At 38.2% G+C, this 26,236-nt stretch overlaps 1 protein-coding gene across 3 annotated transcripts in view; it reads left to right on the forward strand.

Annotated features, from left to right (window-relative positions):
• plxdc2b (plexin domain containing 2b) overlaps positions 1-26,236 on the forward strand; it is a 91,421-nt gene that overhangs the window by 61,413 nt on the left and 3,772 nt on the right. For all 3 annotated transcript variants that reach the window (XM_040126908.1, XM_040126909.1, XM_040126910.1), the window contains exons 6-12: positions 76-194; positions 1,782-1,881; positions 7,879-7,974; positions 8,175-8,256; positions 14,099-14,159; positions 14,301-14,454; positions 20,551-20,589. In XM_040126908.1, the coding sequence (XP_039982842.1) occupies positions 76-194; positions 1,782-1,881; positions 7,879-7,974; positions 8,175-8,256; positions 14,099-14,159; positions 14,301-14,454; positions 20,551-20,589 (651 nt within the window). The remainder of the gene's footprint in view (positions 1-75; positions 195-1,781; positions 1,882-7,878; positions 7,975-8,174; positions 8,257-14,098; positions 14,160-14,300; positions 14,455-20,550; positions 20,590-26,236) is intronic.

A 26,236-nucleotide genomic window follows, 5' to 3' on the forward strand; every position in this document is an offset into this window, starting at 1 on the left:
TTAATCTTGGTGATTCCATGTTGTCCTACATGTGGTAATAAACTGTGTGTGGTTTTTTTTGTGTTTCTCTTCTAGGTACTGCTCTGGTGGTGCAGTGGGACCACGTCCACCTACAGGACAACTACAACCTGGGAAGTTTCACCTTCCAGGCCACGCTGCACAACACCGGCAGGATCATCTTCGCATACAAAGAGGTCAGACCTGATTTATCCAGCCAGTTTTCTTTACATCTACTTTGTGTCCTTTGGTTATCTGATTTTAACACTCACTCTGACATGTGTCATTCTAGATGAATGAATGAAGTTTTTACTATTCTGCCATGTATACAACAATGCCCACCCTGCATACAGTATAAGCCAGAATGTCAGTGCTACATATGCATTTTCAAACTACAAAAAATAAAGAAACCAACTCAAACCACTCTCGCAAACAGATCTTCGGACCTTCATTGTGTATATAGTCTATCTTGCCTTCTTTTCCAGGCTTTTGAGACAAAGTTAGCAAATGTAAACTCATCAAAATTAAACAACTACATTACAATTAAACAACTCTAATTACAGTAGAATTTTTGAGGGTAAGCTGGACATTTTATGGAAAAGTGGCATTCTTAAATCATCATAGTCCTGTATGTACATCCATCCATAAGCTTTACCACTTGTCCTTTGAGGGTCGCAGGGGCCTGGGGCCGATCCAGATGACACTGGGCGAGAGGTGGGGCACTGTTTGTACAGTCAAAAGAAAATGTGACTCACTTTCCACTCCTCCTAAATCCCACAGCTCTAACAATCTGTTTAGCTCCTGTTTCTAATTCTGTGTGACTTTTTATAATGTCTTTGTCATTTCTAACACTTACTTAAGCCCCTGTCTTTACAGTTCACAAATAGGCCCTGTTTTCACACTTCTCATTATACTGAAGAGTGTTGCCAACAGGACGAAATAATGAGTTTCATGATGCACACTGCCTGAAAAAATATGACTTCATGCTCTCGTACTGTTTCTATATGCTTGATTTGGTTATAACGTTATGTAGCATTATGTTACAAGTTTTGGGTCACTTCATGATAGAGAGATTTTATATTAGATGTCCCAATGGTGTCTATTAATTTCCAAATTTAGAAAATGCATTGAAAAAAAACCAAATTGAACAGAGACCTTTTATGGTCTCAGCTGAGACCTCTTTTGTTATTTGTCATCTTCACATTAGAAGAGCTGATCTGAAAGCTGCTGCATTATTTTTTCTTAATAGGTGTTTCATTACACTGCTATTATGGCTCTGAAGAGAGCAGCCTGACTACTGCCTGTAATCTGAGTTTTTACATGAACTGTGATTACAAGGCTTGTTGACTACAGCTGAGCCTTACCTTTATCTCATTTTACCTTTAAGAATTAATTCCCATGTCACTGAGTACTTTGTCTAGTTTAACGGGCCTCTTGCAGTGGGGTGTAAAATCAGAATAACAGATCCAAAGATGCTTTAACTTGAATGGACCACAATCTTCATGGCCTCAGTTTTTGTCTGTTTTCTCTGAGATAAATCAGTCCCATCAAAGTTGTTGCTCATTTCAGTCCCGTCTGTATCTGAAATCTTTATTCTATGCAACAAAGATAGCCACATGCTTATTGAATGTGTGTAATGCCTCAGCAGATTCCTATGGGTGATAGTAATGAATTGGCTGATTTGTCGGTGCTGTCAGACTGGAGTGGCCTGTTTTTGTTTTTCAGCCTGTCCAAGACAGATTTTCGTGGTCCTGGTAATTACTTTTTCCCTTCTTCTATTTCAGATCCCCATTGAAGTGTCACAGATCAGCTCTGTCAATCACCCGGTTAAGGTGGGCCTGTCTGATGCCTTTGTGGTGGTCCACAAGATCCAACAGATACCCAGTGAGTCTCAGACACACTGTTCTAGCTTTTATTACTCACTTGTCCACAAGAAAAAATTCTCAATTATTCTAAGTGCAAACTTTTTCAAACCTAATAAATAGAACAGCTGTTGTCCAATCACAGTTTAGCAACCATCACAAGGCACAGTAGGTCTGTCAAGCTTTGGATTTCTCCATATGAAGAAGCAATGTACATGGGGCTGGAGTAAGATTGACGTTAAAGAGTTTGGGTGGGGTGGGTCTTAATTGTAAGCATTTAAAAAACCATAAACACAAAAGCAAAATTGTCAAAAATGGAGTGTGTTTATCCCTAATGTAATCTATAGACATTAGCATGCCATGCTAAGTTGCGAGGTTACAACTGTACTCTATGTACAGTAGTAACCTAGCATTTCATCCAAAACCAAGTAGCAATTAGGCTACGATTACAAAAGGAAGAGGGGGAAAAAAAACCTTGTCCAGGAGAGCAGCATTTACTTTGTAGCATTTCCCCACATGGTGGGAGCCAGAATTCTAATATATCAGAGTTCAGGGTAACATTAGCAGCTCACTCTTGATCTTTATCTGGTTTGGGTAACTTTATACTCTTGCAACTCTTGCCAGATTCATTACATTTATCAAGCTGGTCTGGAAGTAGTCATCTAGAAAAGCCTTTTTCTTGTAAAATGAAAGATATTATTTGGAAATAAAAACTAAAAAAGCATAAATCTAACCCCTGTGTTGCTTGTCCAAGTGTGTTTTTCTATGGCAGGCTTTCAAACAGGGTTATGTTAGGACAAATAATATTTTGATTACATTTTCATTTTTAATAGTGCATCATAATATGGCTAACAGGCTCTAGCCTTCAAAACAATAACAGTGGTGCTGCTTTATTGTCATGTCTATGAAATTGATCATCAACCTGTGAGAATGCTAATTGGTACATGTGAGCTTTAGCCTATGGAGCCATCAGGTGCTAAGTAAACCCTTTAACAAAGTTCTTTTTCTTCTTTGTTTTAAATCAAGTCAGCTGAAAACATCAAAAGTCAGTTGGAGTGGAAGTTTTCATCCAACTTGGGGAGTTGGCTAATTAGCTAAATCTTGTAGCGACAGTTGTTGTTTTAGCCGAGAAAATACATGGTACGACTAGAAATAAGAAGCTGCTTTTTTTTTTTTTTTTTTTTTTTTTTTTACTGCTTTTCTGTTTACTTCTGTGTGAAATCAAAGACACAGTCTTTCAAAAATTGCTATTTTGAGTGATGAATCTGCCACCATTGTCATGGTAAACCACATACTATAATGGAAAGGATGAGAACCATAACAACAGTGACTAATGGGGCAGGGCCTAGCGAATGGTCAATTCTCAGTTTTGATTCAGTCAGTTTTTAAAAATACTTATATGTCCAAGGATCACAAGATTCCCAAATCATTTAATTTTTTTTGATCGTCTTTTTATTTACCTTATACTGTGTCTCATAGCTCTGAGTTCCGCCTCGTCTGTTTTGCTTTAGCTCCAACTGTCACCACCGCTTCTCCAGCACCGTTCCACCTCTCTAAGTGGGCAGTGGGCAGAGCTGTGTGTAGCTCCAGATCTGCCTCTCCTATTTGCTTTTGAGCTACTGCATTTTAGACCCATTAAATTTAAAGTTCATATCTCAGCCTTTTTTTGTCCTTCATGTGGCAACGTTACCTTAAATGTAACATGATTTTTTGAGTTTGGTTTGAGATTAAAACAGGCCTTGAAATTATTTGGAGTGATATCTGACATTTACCTTTTTTTCTGTCTTATCTGAAGACTTTTTCTACATTATCTCTTTATAGAAAGCTGTAGGTGGCACTAAGAGATTTGTATATTCAACTCATTAATGCAGTCCTTCTAGACTTCAATAACCAAGCTGTTTTTGATTCCTCTGACACAGCATGATGAAGCCAGTGTGTACAGCTTCTTGGTTGTGAAGGGACGACATATTGAATGGATGCAGATTGGGACTTAGGTGTTGTGTTGATCATGAATGATGTCTCTGACGATTGTGCGTTCGTCTCTTTATGTCACACCTTTTTTTTCTGCTCTGATAATCCATCTGAAATGATCACAACACTGTTTCTACCTCTCAAGAAACCATAATGCTAAATACACCTAAAATCATGTTTGGATAGAGATTTAACAGCTGAATCTGAACTTCTTCAGATACAAAAAGTTAATATAATACCTGTGTTGCCCTTCATGTATCAAATTAAACCAAATAAAATGTGAAAATTTGTGGAGATTGCTTGGTAATTGACCGTTTGCTAAATCCCACTCCCCTGAGTTATTGTTTCTACGCCTGTCAAGCTTTCTTTTATTGCGCAGCAGGGGCAGATTTAATACTTGAAATAATTTGTCATTTTTGAAACAGTGGGTCTTTGATTTCAGAGAGAGGAAGACAAAAGCAGCTTCTCATTTCTAGCCAGCAATTCATTTCTAGCCAACATTGCATCCAGCTGGTTGAAAATGCTGTCTTTGATTGACTTTTAAAAGTTTCTAACTAATTTGTTTTTAAACAAGAACCTGGTAAAAAAAAAAAAAAGAAGGGGGTCTTAAATATGCACTTGATGGCTACATGCATGATGTCATGCTAAAAGACTGAGGCTATAACTTACAGGTCTCAGGCAAAAAGTCATCATCCTCACCATCTGATGATCTACATAGAGGATATGTATTAGTATTACTAGCATTATGAGTAGTTTATGAAAAAAAAAAATCAGACTGCCATTTCGTTCTATCATAACCCCATTTAGCTGTTCTGAGCTAACATTCTTGTTCATCTTTTCAAACAATATGCCTTCAGTTTTAAAAGTCTTCATCCTAAAACCCTTTTCTCTCCTAGTATAAATAAAATAATCAAATAAACCAATGTATTTGGCAAACCTAACACTATGTCAGTTAATATTGGCTTGGGCTTCTGGAGCGAGAACTTGCCCAAATCCATAAAACTTAACGCTAGACTAAAGTCTACTGGCATCCAGGAGACAGCTACAGTTTCTACTGTAGGTAGTAAGTTAGTTAGCCAGACATGCTAGGAATTGCAGCTTTCGTTAGAGCCAACAAACACACCGTTCAATCAGTTCCTTAGACTTTTGCCCATGTGTTTCAGGTTTCGAAAAGCCTAAGAAAAAAAAAGACAACACCCTCCAATACCCTCCAATTCTGTAAATGCCGAGTATCATCCTCACAGGTTGATGATCAAAGCAGCCACAGTCACATGTACGCTGCTTTGGCATGTTCAAATATGCAAAGCTTGACAGACCTGTTGTGCCTAGTCACAGTTGCTAAGCTATGATTGGACAATCTCTGTGTGCGGGAGGGGTTTAAGGAACAGTCAACTGCTGAGGCTGCCTTCGGTCACTGGAAACAAAATCAAAATGTTGCAAAGGCTGAAACAAAAAAGGCTTTGTTCTCTCGCTCTGCAACGAGCAGGTGATATTTGCGAAGTGCACAGGATCATGTCAGCGTCTGAAGGTAAACGGCAATATTTGCATCCTGCAAACAAATAGAGAAGCGCCCTTTAATGGGAGAGAATTCATGGAAGGATAAGGACTAACCTTTAAAAAAGCAATAATCAGCAGTTTTCATGAAAAAGTAGGATGCCATTGCTGCTCAGTTCTCTCTCCGCATATACAGTGGATAGTTAAAGGTGGTGCTGAGAGGACAGTTCTTGTAGAGAAATATTATTCACCTAAAAAATAAGTAAAACATTAAAATTCTGCCATGTTGGTATGTTAAGTACATTAAGCCTGATTCCTAAGCTATGACCACTACAGGCTCGATCATGAAGAAGTGCTCCAACTCTGTTACGTGACTCTGCAGCCAATTACTGCATGGCAGCCATGGCAACCAGAAGGACATTTTTAACCCCACTGTAGCTTCCTTGGATTAAAAGTCTCAAATAAAACATTTTACACTGCCTCCAAGCAGAACATGCCCACAGCCCATCCAGTAAAGACAGAGATGACAGAGATGATTTGCAGCCAGGATGTGTAATTAACAGGTCAGGTACAAGCATTTATGAAGACCCAAGTTTTAATTTACTTTCCCACGACTAGATTATACATTGTCAGTCAGAGTGAGTTATTCTTAAATTGAAGCCAAAACCACCTCCGCCCTTTTTCATATCTTCTTGCCTGTACCTGGATTAATAATCTTTATTCCCAGGAAGATGCCAGAACTGGAGCTGTTATAGTATACTGTTGTCGTTCAATGTTTTTCTTTTTAGGTTTTGGGGCTTAATGCTCAGTAAATGCATCTCATTCACAGCTGAGCTCTGCTTAAATAGAAACATTGTGAATTCATATATTGGAGATATCAGAGATCCAAGAGCGTGATTGTGAGGTGAAAGAGGTCGATTGAACACGCTGAAATATTTTGTCTTATAGTGCATACATCCAGGGTGCTGTCTGAGAGAACAGACATTACTACACAATCAATTTTCAACTCAGTGTCTTGACGTCACATTTCCACCGATGCAGAGACTGAGACTGGACTATAATTGATCTGATTTGCAGCTCCTTTCCACCTACCAACCAGAGACCAGCGAGGCTGCACATTCTGCCCGCACATCAACAGTCTCAGGCTGGGGAACTGACCTTCCTCTGGCCCCCAACGTGTCATTAGGCACGTGATAATCCCTTTGCTAGAGGCAAGGGGAAGTAAGGCACCAGGGGAGGAGATGAGGGGAAAGGAAGGGTGGTCTTATTCTGAGGCTAGACCAAGCTGGCTCGCATTTGCTGCTTTGATCAGTTGTCCTGTGTGTAATCAAACCCAGCAGGTCTGCAGTCAAACATTATCATATGAGAATAACAACACTGTAGCCAGCTTGGTCAACAATTCACCGACTGAAAATTAATCAATCACACAAAAAAGTAACTGTGAATTAAAGGAGTAATTAATATTATAAGGAGTAATATTTTGGAAATATTCTCATTGTTTTTCTTTCCCAGAATAGATGAAGACTGATACCACTCTATCTTAGCATAAAGTCAAGCAAGTAACCCCCTGTAAAACCGCAACTGTTTTTTTTTATGCTTCATCTTTTATGCAGATTAAACATACAAGATAAAATGTGTTACAGAGCTTTATGGGTGCTTTTTTTTACCTTTGGACACACCCAGGCTGGCTGTTTCCCTCTGTTTTCAGTCTTTATGCTAAGCTCTTTAAACCTCTCTTTGCTGTAGCTTCATATTTAATGGAAAGACATGAGAGTGGTATTGACCTAGCAAATTAGCATATTTTCCAGATGTCAAACTATTAATTTAACTTTAAAACTGTTTCCCCAAATGGCAATATTGTGTGATGGATGAGACTTGCAAGTCACTACTTGCTGTATATGTTACACAGCCATAGTCTCGTGTATTGAATTTCAATTTTGTAGTTCATTGATCAAGCAAATACAACGGCTATAAGAAATGTCATGTTGCAGTGCATCTCCGTGACTTATTCCACTCCTGCATAGAAAGTCACATAAAAATCCAATTAGAGTTTAGATTGACCCCTATATTAACAGCACAGAGGACTTATTATCGAATCTTTTAAAATATTATGCACCGAAAGAGCCTTTTTGACTTTAACGAAGGATGTATTGTGAAAATGCATGGCCAGCAAAAGCAAGCGGCCCATTTTACACGGGCTTATATGAGTGCAATAAGAGTCAATGATGTATCTAATCAATTGCTCCATCTTACCCTGGCTGATGACTTGCTGTTACAGATGACTGGGAAGGCAGCTTTTCAACAAGGTCTGATTGATATCAGCTACCAGGGGAAATTGCTACCTTCCATTGCCAAGTCGTGGGCTGACACTTAGGCACAAAAAGAGAGGGGAGAAATAAAGTGCTGTGGTAGCATCCCTTATGACCTGATTCTGCCTCCCGCTCTATTTCCTCTTTCTTCAGGGACCACTTGTCCCAGTTTTTATGTCTGTGTGGAAGATTTGTGGTGGTTTGTTCACTCCTTCACTCTGTCTCCTCCTTTCTCCAAAATATAGACGTCAGGCGGAGGACAATCTATGAGTACCACCGTGTGGAGCTGACAAAGACAAAGATCACCAATTCTACAGCTGTGGAAATGATGCCTTTACCCAGTAAGGACAATTTATTGTAACAGCTTTTTGTGCAGTCATAACAACTTCCACAGTATAGGTATCTAAAAGTTATTCGATCAATTACTTATCATTATGAGACCTTTACAGCGCACAGGACCCCAGCTGTATGTCAGTTAGGCTGCTGCTGTGCAGAACGTGCTTGACAGAAATTGGACCTTTTTGATCTTTTTCCTCTCCAGCCTGCCTCCAGTTCACCAGCTGTAGCGCCTGCATTTCCTCACAGATCAACTTCAACTGTAGCTGGTGTCATCGCCTCAACAGGTTGGATATATGGACACTTTTATTGTTAAAAAAAAATTCACCTTTAACTCCATTTACACCTGTTCTCCCAACACCTCCTCACTAGGGCTACAACTAATCATTATTTTCATTATTGACTAATCTGGATAGTTGTTAAGGTTAGATTCAGTTGTCTGGGTGTATGTTATAATCCAAAATTTTTATTCAGGTAAACTGGTAAATTCTGCATATGAACTCTTTGTATAAACAAATACTTTACTTTTAAAAGTTAAATCCATCCATTGTTTCTGTTCAGCTGCAAGCCTTTCACCAAATTCCCATGAAAAATCTTGCAGTTTGTGTCTGCTTTGCTTGGTAGCAAAACGTAATTTGAATAATAACATTTTAATCAAGGGATTTGAGGTTTGATTAGATTTCTTTAATAAAATCAAAACCTTTACTTTTGGACAAGTAATGTTCTAAAAAAAAAAACATAATGGAAGTTTATGGAAAGTATAGCACAGGTTTAGGGCTGACACTGAACTAGCATGCCTGGCAATGAGTTTTTGCTTTAGTGGATAGTCCAGTGGTTCCGGCACTCAAACTGGTTTCTGGTCTTCTATCAGTAGGTCAGCTGAACCAAACTGAGCTAAGTGAGCTCTAACATTAGCACTTTTTCTTTCAATGTATATTTATGATATTAAGAAAACCCACCAGACACAGAAATACTCAGGATTAACACTTTAAATATAAGGTTAAAGTTCTGGTCATGGTTTTAACAACAGTTAAAATGACACCCTGCTGGAGTACAGACAGTCTGCAAACATACATGCAGTATGAGGATGAAAAATTCATTCTTTTTTTTTTTATTATTATGAAGCAATCTGTATTGGAATCAGGCAACATCAAAAATTTCCTCCTTTGTTACCATCACAGGAGAATTCTGCTCAGTGAATGGAAAGTAGTTCTACTATTTAAACTCATTCAACTCACACCTGTACTTTCAACCTCTGGTCTCCTTTTTGTCTTATCCCTCCAGTCTCCTTGCACTTTAAACAAAAGTAAATATTTGAGCTGCTAAAGAAGTGTTATTGTTCCTACAATTTCCTGATTGCTGAAATGTGAGCTGTGTTGGGTTTTTGTATTGTCGAGCTGAAAAATTTGAGTTAAAGAAGCAGAGAGGATAATAAATTATGGAGAGATAGCAGAGTTGCGTTATCACCCATACAAGTTAAGACAGTCTCAGCTTGCAAGCCAATATGTGTTTACCGTTCTAGCAATTGTCTAGCCTGAATTTGCTGAAATTGTTTTTCTGAGGTTGTTGTCAGGGTTCAGTCTGACTCGAGGCGGCCGCTATCCCTTCCCTTTGAATGTCGCTGCATTTTGAAAGCCTTGTGCATCAAATATTAATCTGCCACTCTTTTTTATTTTGGACTCATAATTTATTCTGTGAGTGATGTGGTTGACTGGAGAAATGTGCAGCACTTCTGCTCTGTCCGTAGAGATTATTTATTTACTTGCATGGGGTTTTGCATTTGACTTTCCCCCTGCTCTGCATCTTAAATCCTTCTTGCTTTGGCAGAGACAAACTAATTTACAGTGCAGCGACATGAAGAAGTGTTTTTCTTCTCAGCAATTTATTGACGCTGTGGTGAGATACTGTTTGCCTGTAGCAGTGATCTCATTAAGCTGCATTTTAATTAGCTTTCTAACTGTGTTAATATGTGAATGTTCAGCGTTACTCTGCCCTTTGTATCCTTCAGCAACTTCCTTTGAAAAAGGCAAACATGCTTTAAAGACTCGCTAATTAAAAACCGTGGCGGCCTCGTTGGCTCTGGGGTTAATGAAAGGCGGTGACATTTTAAAAGAACAACCCTAATGATCTTCTCTCATTGAAGTGCTGGGAAGGTGAGAGCACAGCGCCTCTCTCATGCTAAGTTCTACTAAACTAAATCAGTTTCCTGTGGGTGATGTGTGCAGCCCGTGTGGAGGCGGGCTAGTAAAGCATGACAGACATCCTGGTGGACTCACAATGGGCTATATGTGCCTGCTCAGCTGAACATTGATGTGTTTGGAGGAAATGCAGGGATTTGATTACCTAAAAAAACACAGCTGGTGAACATCACAAATGCAAATCATAGAAAATGAATGGCTGTAACGATGATGATTATTGAGTTTTAATATATCTTAGTCTCCCAGCAAAATGTTATTGCATCTTTTATGTTTGGAAATGGCATAATCACAGGCTCACAAATATTTTTTTGAGATGTTATTACACTGCCAAACAATCAGGGGTGGGAGAAGTATTCAGATCCCTTACTTAAGTAAATGTAATACAACAATGTGAAAATACATTGTTAAATATAAAAGTTCTGCATTCAAAGTCTTCCTTAAGTAAATGTACAGAAGTATTATCAGCAAAATGTACATAAACTAACAAACATAAAAGTAAAAGCTATGCTCACTGGCCGATTTCATAGTGTTAAATATAATCCTGTAAAGAATTATAGGGTTATTATCACTGAAGTATTAATGTGTAAGTAATATATTTTTTGTAGCTTGTCAAAGTGTTGATTTTAAACACTTTATTGAGCGTTGGGCAGTTTATTCTGTCTTTAATTGAGTCCTGAAAACCTCATGTTGCAGATAAATATTATATTTTATATTTCAGTCAGTTTTTAAATTAAATAAAGTTGTCTAAAAAAAATTCTAGAAATAGTAAGTCTTTATCTTAAACCAGGAAAGAGTAAGGCAGGTTGCGGCACAACAACTATGAAAAAGTCTATTTTAGAAAATTCTTGGTTTGCCACAAAAACTGGTAGAAATATTCCTACTACACTAGCAGATTTATTTCACTTAAAATAAGAAACTAAACTTTAAGGACTTGATAAACGGGAGATTTGATGGATTTGATGGATTTGGTGGATTTGGTGGATTTGGTGGATTTGGCGACACCCGTAGTTACTGGTGGAAACAGCAAGGGCAGTTTAATACTACTTTTTTTAAGATGACATCAAAAATAATTATAATAACTGTGACCTGATTTCACGCTACACATGATGGGAGTGGTTTTCCACACAACAGCTGGTTATCCTCCTGAGGAGTTGGAGGTCTGCAACTTGTCAGTTGCTGAAATTCTTCATCTAACAGCTCAGTGTGTCAGTGTCCATCTTGTTCCGTTACGCCCTTGAGAAAATGACTTGCTGACAAATAATGCAGAAAATCACCACTGTCTTGTTTTATGACTGCTTCACAATAAAAGCCACTCAGTGTTTTGCCAATTAAATGCTTTTAGTGTGAAGTGGCAGCAGTAGGGTTGATTATTTTTCCATCAGCAGTGACTCAGTACACGTCTGGTACAACTGTAAGAGAGTTAACAATAAACACTGAGGTTGGTGTTAGTGAGACAAAACGTTGCTGAATTACATATATGCATCATTTTCCTTCGAATTTGATTTAATGTGGGGATGGTGGTGTAAATACATTGTATGGCTTGTGCAAATCAATAAATAGTATTTAAAAAATTATAACTTATACTATAACTAAAAGTACAATACTATAGCAGATGCACTAGGTTACTTTTCGCCACTGCAGACAGTGCAGAGAATAACTGCTTGTTTGTCTTCGATTAACTTTAGATGGCATCTCAAGAGATGGGATTGAAACCCAATAATGCAATCTATCCATCCTAATGTGCATGTGGGAAACCTGGAGAGAAATATTCTCCCTCTTGGGTTAATTTATATTCAAATGAAGCGCCTAAACCCAGTTCTAATTATGAGCACTGTGGCTCACTGCATTGGATGGCAACTAGCTGAGATGGATGCCATTGAGAAGAAACAAAACACAAGCTCCCTACAGGGACGGGTTAGACTTGTTGTTAATATGGCATCTCATTCTTTCTCTGCTTCCCTCTCCTCCCTCTTTGGGGGGGTGGGTGGGGGGGTGATTAGAGAGGTAGAAAGATGAAAATTTACTCCTTCACACAGTCATTACCATAACAAAATGTTTACAAGAGAAATGTGGCCTGTTGGGGATGCCCAAGAGTCTACTGGCCTAAAATTGTCCTAACAGCACAGAGCACAGATGCCACTGCTCACTTCAAACCACTGCACTTCAGCATTGTTAGTCAGTCAGAGGTTCTTTTTATTTATGTGCATTTTCCTATACATCTCCCTCCTGCAGTGAGAAATAATTTACAGACTACCAAAGCTTTAAGAATTCACTTTATTTGACAGAGCACAGTGTGAGTGGGTTTACTGCTATGCATACTAACTTGTCCTTGCAGACAGGATACTGTTTGTGGCCAAGGGCATAGACAGACAGAATAATGGTGAGTTCACCAGTGTACGAGTTACAATTTTGGTCCTTTTACAGAATGGAGGATTAGTAGCTGCCGCCTCGAATACTGTCTGCCTTTTAAGGTTATGACCCATGACCCTTTGAACTTCCCCCACAAAGATCCTACATCTTCATACTGCGTAAAGCCGCTCCCTCCTTACACTCCTTGAATCCAGAACTCAGAGCGAGGCAGGGAGTGGGAGGTGCAGATGTCTGCTTCTCAGCCGGTCACAGTAGAAAAACCTGAAATATATATAATTATATAAAAGAAGAAAATCAGATCTGCAACTCTGAGGATGGATCAAATTGCACATCAAATTTGTTGCCTAGTGGTTACGATGCATACCAGATTCTTTGATAGCAACGTCCCCAAATTGATTACGGTGGAGGTAATTTGATCCATGTCATTCCGCGTGTTTCCTATCACCTCTAAACTGTCCACTGTCGCATAAACCCTACGCTCAAATATATAATTGCACAATGAATATGGTGTAGAGAGACTTGGGGGTTTACCAGGCAGGGACGGTCTAACAAAAACATGCTATTGGGTGTATCATGGGCAATGTGAGATCTAACAGTATTAGAGCTCAGCCCATATTAGGGGCTAAAAGTCCCTAAAAACTCCCTCTGCTGCTTCAATTTGGACTAGTCTTTGTTAGCCATGCTAGTGACGTGGCTATAGGAATAGCATTGTCCGGTCAGCCCATTGGTCCACCAGTTCGGTGCAGACTGAAATATCTCACAAACTAGAGCTACAACGGTTCAACAGAAAATTACCCTGCCACAATTTTGATAATCATTTATGGTCTCAGCTTTTCCAATGTGAGAATTTGCTATGTTTCTCTTTCTAATCTGACTGTAAATAAAATATATTTGGGTTTTAGACTGCTGTTCGGACAAAACAACAGGTCTGAAGATATCACCTTGGGCTCTAAGAAATCAAGACAGGCATTTTCCCCCTTTTTTCTGTGGTTTTATAGACTAAACAATTGATTGAAAAATATACCTGATAGATCTATCAACAATGAAAATAATAATTTATTGCAGCTCTATAAACTACTATTGGATGGACTGCCCTGAAATTTGGTACAGACATTCCCATGGTTCTCAGAGGATCAATCCTGCTGACTTCGGTGACTTTTTCTGCAGTGATACAATGAGGCTGAATGAAGGATGAACTGTAATAACTTTGGTGATCCCTAAACTTTTCATCACGTCAAAATCATTTGTCCAAGACTTTAGTTTATGACCAAATACTTGCAAAACTAATGAAATTATCATCAGCTCCTCTTTAGTTTGTGTTTAGTGTTAATTTGCAAATGTTAGCATGCTAACAAACTAAACAAAGATATGTTAGCATTTAGCTTAAAACACCACTGTGTCTAAGTACAGCCTCATGGAGCCGCTAGCATGGCAATAAACTCGTATTTTTTGTTTAATCTGTCTCTTATTAGTCCCCCAACTTTATGGAAGTGCAATACTAAAACCCTGTATTAGGCTGAAGATTCAGCTTTTGACTGACAGTTGTTCCCTCTGCCCTCAGATGTTCCAGTGGCTTTGACCGTCATCGGCAGGATTGGGTGGACAACAGCTGCCCAGATGAGGTGAGTGTTTAAAGATAAAGACATCTGATGACCAGCCATGACTTGAATTTGTCTGACAGTGCTGTAAATATTTCAGCATCTTGCTTGCTAAGAAAGACAGACAGGGTGCACACAGCCATGACAACATTTGTTATCTTTCAGACCAAGGACAAGATGTGCGACATCATTGACACCACATACCTCTACCCCTTCACCACCACTATTGTCGCCAAAACCACATCCAGGAGCAAAGAGGCCACTGCAGGCAGGGACACACCCTCCACCTCCCACCCTCCCACCAGCGTCCCAACTGAAGGTAAAATAGAAACAGAGCTGGACCAAGGCCACGGTGCATATTGTGTTAGACCCCAGAACTTTCTTTCAGCTAGTGATGGATGCTCTGTTCTGGCAGGATTTGAAATGAAGTGCATTTGCTGGAACTGTTGTTTATTGGTATTGATGTGTTTCCTCTTTCACAACATACACAAGGCACTACTCTCTTTTCGAGAATGCATAAATATGTACTGTGGCTCTCCAATTAAGATTTTTTTTAAATTCCGTCCAGATGGCAGGCAGTTAAGCAAGGCGCAGCAGCTGTGTGTGTACTAACTTTTAAACAATGCAGATTGAATTAGGACAAATCTCACCAGTCCAAAATAAATTCACCCACCCAAACCTGTGATCATGTCATTCAGCTCTGCTGGCTTGCCTTCAATCTTTTCCATCCTTTTCTGATGATGGATTTGTTGTTCTTCATAATCAGTTTTCAGGTTAATTGTTATAGCTGAGGCATTCGAGTTAATAGTTGAATGTGACGGACAACTTTCATTTTTGAGGGCTAAAAGTTTAATAGGAAATCAGATTGAGCGCCACCTTTTGTCTCAGCAAGTGAAAAGGGACTTTCCAGTTTGTTTAGTGAAATTGGCTCAATGTAAAATCTTACATTTGAGGTCTCTTTTCTAATCAGGTCCCCTGACTGTGGCGTTTTAGACAAAAGAGAAATGTAATACAGTGAACAGAGGCAAAATGAAATTATATTTTGGTTAAACTGAGAGTCAAGAGAAGGGAACCTTTCTCAAGTTATGCTGAATGTTTCCCATTCAATTTCTGAAGAGGGAATATACAGATACATAGAATTATTTATGATATTTGTTCACTTAGAAATGAGTATATTCCCGTAAAGCAGGGATGAATATGGGTTGAAGTTACAGATCAGTAAAGTATACCGATTTTTCACATTGTTGTCGTTGTTATTTTTCTGTCATCAAATCCCATAAAAAGACCAAAACCAAAACTGACTCGGTCTTAAAATATCTACAAGATCTTAAGTGTCTACAATGAAAGATCAACAATAAATGGGCATAAGAAGTGCAACATAGCACAGTAATTTATATAGTAAACATTCACACAATAGTAAAAGTAAAAAGAGCAAAATACACAACAGTTAACCCAACAGTATTTTACGGTACTTAGAATGTTGTATAGGCAACATATTAGCCTGAGACAGCTAGTATAGGAGCTAGCTTGGTTGGCAGTAAACTGGTCACAGAAATAGTCAATTCTGCCAAATCACAGGTCAACAGTCATAAAACAGCTACAATAAAAAGAATCCTTAAAGGTAATGCTCCAACAAGGACATTCGAGTAGATAAAATATGTCTGTCATTATTTGCTTCCTCATTGTTGCTCGTCAGTTAGACTGCTATAGAGCCGTACCAGTAATGGCTGCTATACTGTAGGAACGTAATATTAAACTGAAACCAACTGCTTGTTGCAGAATATATAGCTTATTCCTCTATCATAGACATTAAAAAGGCATACACATTAAACAGACATTAATTGTTGCACTGGCTGACATGTTCCTTGTATATGATGAACATGGACACTAGTTTATTTTGACTCAGTCCTACATACACTGTCCTGTTGCTGTAAATACTAAGTAGAGCGCCAAATGTGTATTAATCTGCAGCTGAAAATTGTTTCCAAACAATGCACTGCTTACTCCTGTTTGAATAACATTTGATTAAAAACTGCAGTGCCCGGCTTCCGGGAAATTATTAGACTTTCTTTAAAAGTGGGCTCTGGGCTGTGTGCCACAGGCCGGGTAGAGAAGTTTGAAAGTAGTGAGAGACACTGCTTAGTTGAGTTAACTTAATTATCATTACAACAAATGTTGTAAGGAACTTGCCTTGGTGAGCTCATAGTACAGGACAGACTTGACGACATTCAATACAGCATACTGATGATAAAACACAAACAAGTATGATAAATAAGAACATGTTGAAATACGCTATGTACTGTAAATATAAAAACAATATATTGTAAAATACTATACGCAAAATACCATGTTGGTTTGTTGAAAACAACAAAAATATTAAAAAATTTTGCCTTATGCTTTAAATTGCCAACTAGTTTAGGTGAAACTAAAAACATATTTCCCAAATCTGACTACAAATATGAGAAGGAAGCTTAGAATATTGTTAAAGTAGCTTGTTTTTCATGTTTATTTGTCTTTTCACTGTTGTTTCCCTGGATAAAAATGCTCAAAAATCCCAAGTCAACAGTTAACAGATTACTTTTACAATAGATATGATATATCCAAGATATATCCATAGATAAAATATGTCATATGTCAGTAGGCATGTGCTTCCCTACTTCCTCGTAATTGTGTGAAAACAGTGTTCAGTTTCTCGGCCTAACAGTATTACACAGCAAAGGTCAGGCAGGTCGTGCTCTTTTGATATTGCAGTGTAAAGTATCGAGCACATGACTCACTGCACCCCAGCGGGAGACCAACCCAAACATACTGCAGCATAATCTCAAGAGTTATCCAATGAAATCCTCTTTGAAAAGGAGCCGACAGGATTCTTTTGCTGATGGTAGGAAAATGGTCAAGGTGTCCTCTAAAGTTTGTTTACTCTCGTTTCTTTCTGTTTTTTTTTTTTTTTTGGTCTGTCTCTAAAGAAGTGAAAGATAAGAGCTGAACTTTTCAGCTCATTTCCCTTTTTATGTTTTTTGAGCAATTTATTTAAGCAAATGCATAATCTATCTTAATCAGCTCCTGATGTGGTGCTATTGAATCAGAATGACAGGAAGGAGCCACTCACCCACTCAAGTCATTAGATTCAGGTAACATCATGTCACTGTGTGTACCAACATACATATTACACACTGTTTATATAATCAGTACTAAAAGCACACACTGTACTGTATACAGTATCTTTTCCAACGAGTCTTGTGGTAACTGTGTTGTCCTGGATGCAGAGTTGGCACACATCACACTGAGCTAATGGAAAACCAATCATTTCAGACATCCCCTCTTTTCCTTGTGATGAATGAATTAACTGCATCCTTTTTAAGAACATGAGACCCCATCTATGCAGAAAGAGTATGTTTCAGTATATTTCAGTGTAACTGACAGATCTCATAAATTCAGTTTCAGAAATACTATGCCCTCTATCAGAAGGCAATTAAAACTTGTCTTGGGCTTGGTTTACAAATAAATAAAAAAAACAAAACACGTAGTATACAATCAAAAAATATTGGGAAAATAAAGATAAATATGTTTGTGCAAGAAATGGTAAATTGCATGAATGTGTGCAAGTGTTAGGGTACAATTGTTTATAATAATATGGATAATGCAGTTGTTATTCTATATTTTTGGACAACATTGGAGTTCTATGGCACAGAGGAAAAAGTTTTATCAGGTTTTGGATACTTGTTAGTAGGATCAATTCATCGTGGTTTTGGTCTTTTCATGGGATTTGTTGACAATGATAAAAAATAAAGAATATCTCCAGACTTAATCTTTAAAGGGGGCTGGAATGAATGACTTTTCTTTGCCCTCACCAGAGACGACCTGAGTGGAGAAGCTGGAACGAGAGCCCAGTCTGTGGTTATTATGGTTGAAAGAAAGCATATCAGTTCATGTTTTGGCTCACGATACATTGACTTACTTACACCCTTGCCTTAAGTCTTTCTGTGAAGCACTTTGTAACTACTGTTATGAAAAGTGCTATTAAATTTGCTTACTTATTTAAGTTTTAAAATCTTATTTTTCAGAAACAATTAAATCCTTAAAGATGGTCCTGAAAATGTGATTTTTAAGAAACCAAACAACTTGACAGACTCTTTTGTGCAAGAGTGCAGCGTCTGCAGTGTTATTCAAAGCTGCTCCTTTTTGATTGATGAAATTTTTCCTCTATTGTTGAGCTTTTTAAAGCCTCCTACATTCATGCCTGGGTTATCCATTATTTCATTTTCGCAGGGCAGTTTCAAGGCAGTTACTTTCATCACTAATTGAGGCAGTGGCCAACCCTTTCTCTATCGCACCTCCATCACGGAGGATGACTTTAGATGGACACTCCATCACAGTTGGGGTGCTCGATGGGCTGCTGTGATAAAGATGGATGCAGTGAGTTCAGGGAGGACTGTGAAAACTGTCTAGCTGTGAGGCAAAACATGATGAGTAGTCCCACAGATCAAACGAGGGCATGGTGAGAGGACTGACAGAAGAGCAGAGGAATAAAGTGTTTGGTCTATGTATGTGTTAGTATCAAGGAGGTCAAAGGGTCATACTGTGGTATTTGTCATCCAGCTGAAACAGAGAAACTCCTGACTGTCTGACACGTTCAGAGGATCAGTTTTCTCAACATTCACCAGTCTCCTCAGCTGCAGGGGTCAAAGGTCAGGTTAGTGAGCAGGCTGGGTGGCTCCTGCTCGTGCTGTCAACCTGCACCTGGACGCAAAAGTTAAAATAAAGGAAAAGAGTCAGAATGGAAAAGAGAAAATGTATCTGTGTGGGTGGGGGGATGTTTGGGTGTGAACTTCATGTGCCTGCCTCAGAGGAAATACAGTTGCCAGTTTATTTGGTAGCTAAAGCTAATGCAACGATCTGCGATAAATTCAACATTCATGAAAGTTATAATGTTAAGTTTGTGTTGATACTATTTCAGAGATGTGTTGATTCAGCTTTATGGTCCTTTTTGGAAGATGTAGTCTGTGGTGCTGTTAAACAGTGTGGCATTATACTGGCAGGTGTTTCTAGTATTTTGTCCACCCCATTTATTAAATGAAGGTAGGCATTTAGACTGTTTATTTTCTTCCGGACCTCCATCCATTGCATTGACAACCTCCATTTTTTAAAATGATGGAATATGGCCCGGTGACCTACTAAGGCAGTTTATTTGTTGATATCTTTCTCCTTTTTTTAACACTTCAGCCTAACATAACATTCTTGGGGGCTTTGTCCCATTATAAACTAAGGCTGAATTCAACTGTCCGCACTTCACTTGTAGTTTTGCAGAATTAACACACACATTCTTGGGAAGTGGATTTGGACAGCTGAGAGTCCACTTGGGGTTCAGACCTCACTAGAATTGCTCTGAAAATTATCCATATTCCAATACTATATACAATATGACAATGTAAAAATAAATAAATCAGTAATAATAATCAGTTATAAGTTCAGGAGTTTTGATTCCTCACCCCTCCTGGTGCAGCACCCTCGCAGACCTGACGTGATGATGGTGATGATCATTGTTCATCTGGACCTCTTTCTTGCATGGACAACCTCCATTTTAGGGACATTTTTTCAATACACTTTGTATTGTATACACCAAAGGTATTGGGCCTGCTTCCATTATAAACACGATCTTCAGTTACATACCTTTTTTATTTAGACTCGGTCTATACTTACATTCTCTTTTTTGGAAGGTGTAGTTCAATGATAAATCATAATTTAACATTTGAGTAATTTGGGTACACGGTCAAAATGTTTTGCAAAATTTGTGAGCAGCTTAACTTGTACATATATGTAAATGGCAGTATAAACAATTAAATGCTGAAAATTAAGCATTCTAGATGAATTCTGTTCACTTCCAATATCATTCCAAATACCCAAAATACTAAATTTTGTGTGGTTGCTGCAATACTATATCTCATTTATTGATTCATTTCAGACACCAAAATATTGGCTGCATTTGCTCTTTTAAAAACCTGAAATAGAAAATCCTTTTGAATTAAATCATTTGGTGAAATATATCTGGTGGGGTATGTGCTGAATTTGCATAATATGAATCCTATGGTGTGTGTAAATGGCTGCTACCCCTCGAGGAGAAGTGGGTCACACTGCATTTCCATATTTCACATGTACAGTTAACCCCAGACTGCTTTTATGTGTTGAATTATGCATGCTAAACCATTATATTCAAGGCATTCATTTTTAATCACATTTTAAGTATAGTAAATTTCATGTTGAAAGGAAGATGGTTCACTAATGAAAGAAGCTTTATCTCATTTGGGACCTTTGGGGGGCTGTTTACATTGTCAGAGCTTCAAACACAAACTACGAAGAGAAATATTGGTTACTATCTCTGACGTTCATGTGTCTTTCTTTCTTTGTCTCCTCACAGATGATACAAAGATCGCTCTGCATCTCAGAGACAACCAGGGTAGGTCCCTGTCTTTTACTGCTGTGCTGCCAATAACTGTTGTTGCTATAGCTACTGCTGAACTGTGCCTTTACTTGGTCCCTGATTGCTTTTAGGTCCTTTTTGAGAACACATTGCTCAATCAGCTGATGAACTTTATCCAGCAGCCAACTTTAACTCGTAGCTGTCCTCTGTGGGTTGCAGCAATCAATTATAGCTTCTGGACTCTTGTGAGGAAAGGCAGGGAGAGGAGAAGCTATGTGTCCAAAAGGTGTATTATAGTTGTTTTAAGTTAGACTTTGTTTTCTTTAAAACATTTACATAAAATCCCAAAGGCAACATACCAAAGAACCATGTATATAAGTTTTGTTGAGCGAGATATGGATATAATCCTGACAGACAGACCTAGAGAAGAAGGTAGCTGTACAAATTAGTAAAAATTAAAGATATAGTGGCCTTTTAAATGCCAACTATTATGTATGTTCAACTAAAAAACTACACACTGTATTTCTCAAATTGTAGGAGAGAGGGAAACTTAACTTAGAATGCTGTTAAAGTAGCTTGCTTGTATGTTTGTATTAAAAGAATTTAATTATATAGGATGGTGGTCTTCTCACTATTTGAGCAAATATATCTAAAATTAATACCTCTTTGATTGCAAATTGGTTCTTGCACTGTTGAGACAGCATTTTCTGGCTTTGTTTGTATTATAACAGCATATTGAATGACAAAGTCCATTTGAAAATGTAGTTTTTTACAATTTTTCTTTGAGTCAGCTGTTATTCATCATAAATCAAGTTCGAGAGATAAGACAGAAAGTTGATTTGTGACCTTGGAAACAACATGGCAAAACAAAATTACCATAAGGTCCACTCAGTCGCTGTTCTGGAACTTTAGACCATATCACATGATGCGCTACGGCAGATGGAGTTGCGTCGTTGGCATGGGATTATACATAAGAATTTAGTTAAAGAAAGACTTAAAGTGGTTAGATGAATGCAAATGTGAACTTCAATAATGCTACAATAAATGGAGGATAACTCAGGAAGATCATGTGAACAACAAGTGAGTGGACTGAATACAGCTAGTTAGGTATAATTGTTTTGCCAAAAGTTAGGGAGACTTTATTCTGCTAGCTCTATATCTTCTAAAAGGTTTTTTGCATAATATCTAGCTTCTAATGATTATTTTCATAATTGATTGATCTATTGAAATTTTTTTCAATTAATTAATGACTTCCTATGTCAATAATATAACAGCAAGTTAAGAAAAATCGCAAGTTCCCCGAGCCATCATCTTCCAGTTGCTTATTCAGTCTGACAAATGGCTACAAAATCAAAATGGACTCAGTTTATAATCATATATGAGACAGAGAAAAGCTGCAAATCTGTTTATTGATTGATTAATCAACTAATTGTGTTGTACAGCTGCTACTAAAAAAAAGACAATTTTTAAAAATAGTGACAGGTACTGGCAACTATAAAAGATTTATCTGTATACGATGTGCGTCCTGGTACAAAACAAAAGCACTGTTAATTCTCTTCTAGCCTAATACGGAGCTATAACTTTCAAACATTTTTGAAGGTAAATTGGGAAAAAGGGAAATGAGTGAAAAATCTATGCAGAAAGTACTTCCAATATTCATCCTGCTCACTGTAGCAAAAGAAAAAACATTTAATTGAAAACACAAAACTTCTGTTTTATTGCACTAATAATACCATAATTTGAGTCTTTCTGACAGTGATCTCATTTGTTTACAGCGATTACAGTCAAAGTATCACCATTATTTGAGCGTTTTCAGTTGTACTGAGCAACACCATGCTTCAGTTGCTAATATGTGCAAAACATCCAAGACTTTGAAATGAATTCCAACTCTATCAGTTTTTGGATATAGCCTCTCAAATGTTTAATTTACTGCTTCAGAGGAATTGGAAATCCATGGCTTCTCTCACAATTTCATTACTGCAGGTATCCCATCACTCAAGCACTCTTTTGCCTGGCACTGTGATAATATATCTGCATTTTTTTCACTCATCTGGCCTTTTTTTTTTTCACCACATAGCTGGCAACAATCAAGGATACAAGTTAGCGAATGTTGCTTTTTTCAAGTTTGGGTGACTTGTAAAAATCTGCCAGATCCAGCTCTCCAGCTCCTTTCTGGGTATTCGAGGAGAGCGTCACGGGGAATAAATTGAGAATTGAGTTGTCAAAAAAAAAAAAGCCCTTTTCACCCCTGATGAGTTTGCATCCCTGAATAATGTGATTCAAGGTGAAAAGTTATTGCGAGGAAAGCACTACGATTATTATATTGTGAATAGAAAACATACAAAGCAGGAATTTCTATGATAGAAGTAGAAACTTTCACATTGCTTTGGAGCACAAAGTTTAGCACAGTTTATAACTATTGGGCGTTATGGGTATTGGGTATTGGTTATATAGATTTTAAATTGGGTATGCTTTTATGCCAGTCCACCTCTAGATGGTCCTGGGTGTGTTAAACATGTTTAACTCACATATCACTACGGTTTCCTCTGATCTTGACTGGTAGGAAATGCTGAGGTGAGCATATCTGCTGAGGTAAGGAACAACAGGATTGAACCACGTTTACTCAGAAGAGTTTACTCAACACCACCACTCTTAGGCAACTATTTACAAAGAGGCTGAAATATAGGTCCCTTTCAGTTTGTATCGTTACTTTCCTAAGAAACCCATTAGCCAAGTGAGAGAATAGTTGAACTCCTCTGTTACCACTGTGGCGCTAAACTAGAGCTGAAAAAGAAAGGTTTGGCTGGGTTTCCACTGGTCTCATTTGTCCTCTCCCAAAAGCTCTAATTTATTTTATTTCTGTCTAAGAGCTCTGCTGTCCATTAGTGTTTACCCAGTCACCTCAGGTTTAAGCAGTGATAAGGCCAAAGCTTATGGAGAATAATTTCAGGGCAATTTGCTGAATACGTGTCATTTCTCTGTGTCCCAATTAATCTGTATTACGCTACACTGATACATATTAGCAAGCATTTCCATAATTATGAACTGAAGAATATTTTTAGCATGATGGTGGCATTGCTTTAAGGATTACATTGTCAGGTGGTCGGTCAGGCACTTTCCAGACTGAAATATCTCAACAACTAGAGCTGCAACAATTAGTTGATTAATAAGTCGATCAACAGAAAATAAATAGGCATCAGTTTGATAATCAACTAATCAATCTTTTAATTCAATAATAAAGCAGAAATGTCAAAATTTCACTGGTTCCAGCTTTTCAAATCTGAGAATTTGCTGCTTTTCTCTTTATTATATAATTGTTTCATTGACTAAAGGATTAATTGAATAATAGAAAAAATTCTCATCCTCCAGTTCCAATTAGTTCAATGCTTCAGTTTATGACAAAATACCTGCAAAACTAATGATATTCACATCAGCTTCAGTTGTACTTTCTGTTTATTTGCATGGACGTCCATTATTAAGAGACCTGGATACAGCACTGCCAGCAAAGTTTGCTGCCAATTTGTCCCAGTGGCCACTTGTGGTACTGCAAGGAAAAAAATCTCCTGCAGCCCAAAAAGTTTTTTCCCCATAGTCCAACCATCATAAAAGGATTACCTTGAACTACAAACAAGTTCAAATTATCCATGGAGTATTTATATTTATAAAACTTTCCCATAGCCTAGAAAAGCTGTTTTTGTGTGTGTGACAACATGTGCAGTGGGCTGCACAATGTGGAGGCAAACCTGGAACCTAGCTTTTTTTTTTTCCGGCTTACGTATGAATGTACGAATGGGTGCCATATTAGAGACTGATATCAAGTTTGTATAATAAATCCATTGTTTACTGCCGATTAGCTCCAATGTAACCGCCGCTGAGCCAAAGAAGAGCCTCACAGAGCTGACCCTGCGCAAGACTTTGAGTCTTGTTTTCATCAAAATTTTGTCAAAGCAGACATGAACTTAAAAAACGTGTTTTTAGATGTGTTGACTCTCAGCAACCCACTATGCCTCTGTATAAATGATATTTTGAGGCCTTTGTCTCTGCTGTCTTATTGGTTTAAATGTGCCGCTCGGGAGAGTCCACATCAAACTGTCTCAGAGTACCTAGGCTCCTCCAGAGGTCTAGATAGAGCCAGTTACCTCCGGCTGGTTATTTAGCTCCTAGGCTGTTGATTTCTCATCCTTGTCTATATCTCCGCTCAGTTTCATGCCCCCTGCTAACCTACAAACACCGCAGACTAACAGCCTGTCACAATGTTTGTGCTTCCAGCTGACCCAGAGATGGCTTTTGACTCTGCAGTTCTGACAGATAAACAAAGGAAAAAGGTCTTGCTGAGAAAACAAAAAAAAACCCAGACCCCTTCAGACTGATGAGGATTAAGCCAGTAGCAAAAATGTCATCATGTCATTTTCTCTGCCGAGTTGTTTTTCCTGAAAAGTAGGGCTGTATATGTTTAAAACTGACAAAAACTGTATACTCTGAGAGCTATTGTAACAATGCTTTAGAACAAAACTGCATTATGAAAACAATTCAGTTGTGTCATGGATATTGGAAGTAATCGGTTGTTTTGTATTTGTATACAGTTGATGTTTTAGCCCAACAAATCATCCATAAATTGACTCTTTTTAAACTTCCAGTTTTGGAGTGCATGTTGAGGCTACACTGACCTACCACACATTCACAGTGGCTGACCACATGCACTGGACAGTTGATTACCACCCGGTTATTCTCTGTGCTGTAAATCAGTGAGGAAGGGAGCCAGGGGAGAGGCTGGTTGGCTGACGAGCTTGGCCTAGGCTACGGCAGCTAATTAAAGGCATGGAGGAGTCTGAGCAGAAGCTGTCAGGGGGATGTAAGATCTGCGGCCTGGTGAATAGATCTGTGGCAGAACTGCTATAATTATGTGCGAGATAGGCTATAAGGGCAGGAACAATGTTGTTTGTTTCATAATCAATTAATTAGTTTTTTCCTGCTGTGATCAGTTTTTCTCTGCTGGGATGTGCCAACACCATGAACATTGTTTCTCTTCATATTTTCTTCTTCTATTCTTATTCCATGTATTCTTCCATTCTCTTGTTTTTTTTTTAGTCTTTCCTGAAATTGTGTCTCCATAAATGAAAACAGAGATTCCCAGTAGGTTGCAGGACGCTCTTATCATCTTTTGGACTCTCAAAACACCCGCTGGTTGACTTTGAGGCTCCAATATGAATCTGAGAGAGTGTTGACTTCCAAGGCTCACTGAAGGACATTAATGTAGTCAGTGTATACTGCACAGCCTTTTCAGTTTGCAATGCCATGACTGGAGGCTACAATACGACTCTATATCAACATTTAGAGGCCTCGTTCTATCAGGACCATAACGCTGCTAACCTTGGCGTGGGATTGCGTCTTGCTCGTACTTGCGGGAGAAGAGAACTGCTCATGAATACCTAAACAGACAGAACAGTCAAGCCACAGAGTACTAAAGACTCTGTCTAAACCTGTACTTTGAATTTTCTCTCAAAGCAAAGGAAAATGTCCCCTTAATCACCTTCTCCAAGATATAACAACCCTATTAAATCCACTGAAAATGAACCATTTTCAAACATACACACCATGATTTGCAGTAGAAATGTCGCTGTTTATGTTTTTCAAATTGGTGACATTTAGCAAACTTTAGACAAGGATGTCCATTTTACGGAAT

The sequence above is a fragment of the Xiphias gladius genome, chromosome 5, assembly GCF_016859285.1.
Source record: "Xiphias gladius isolate SHS-SW01 ecotype Sanya breed wild chromosome 5, ASM1685928v1, whole genome shotgun sequence".
Lineage (NCBI taxonomy): Eukaryota > Metazoa > Chordata > Actinopteri > Istiophoriformes > Xiphiidae > Xiphias > Xiphias gladius.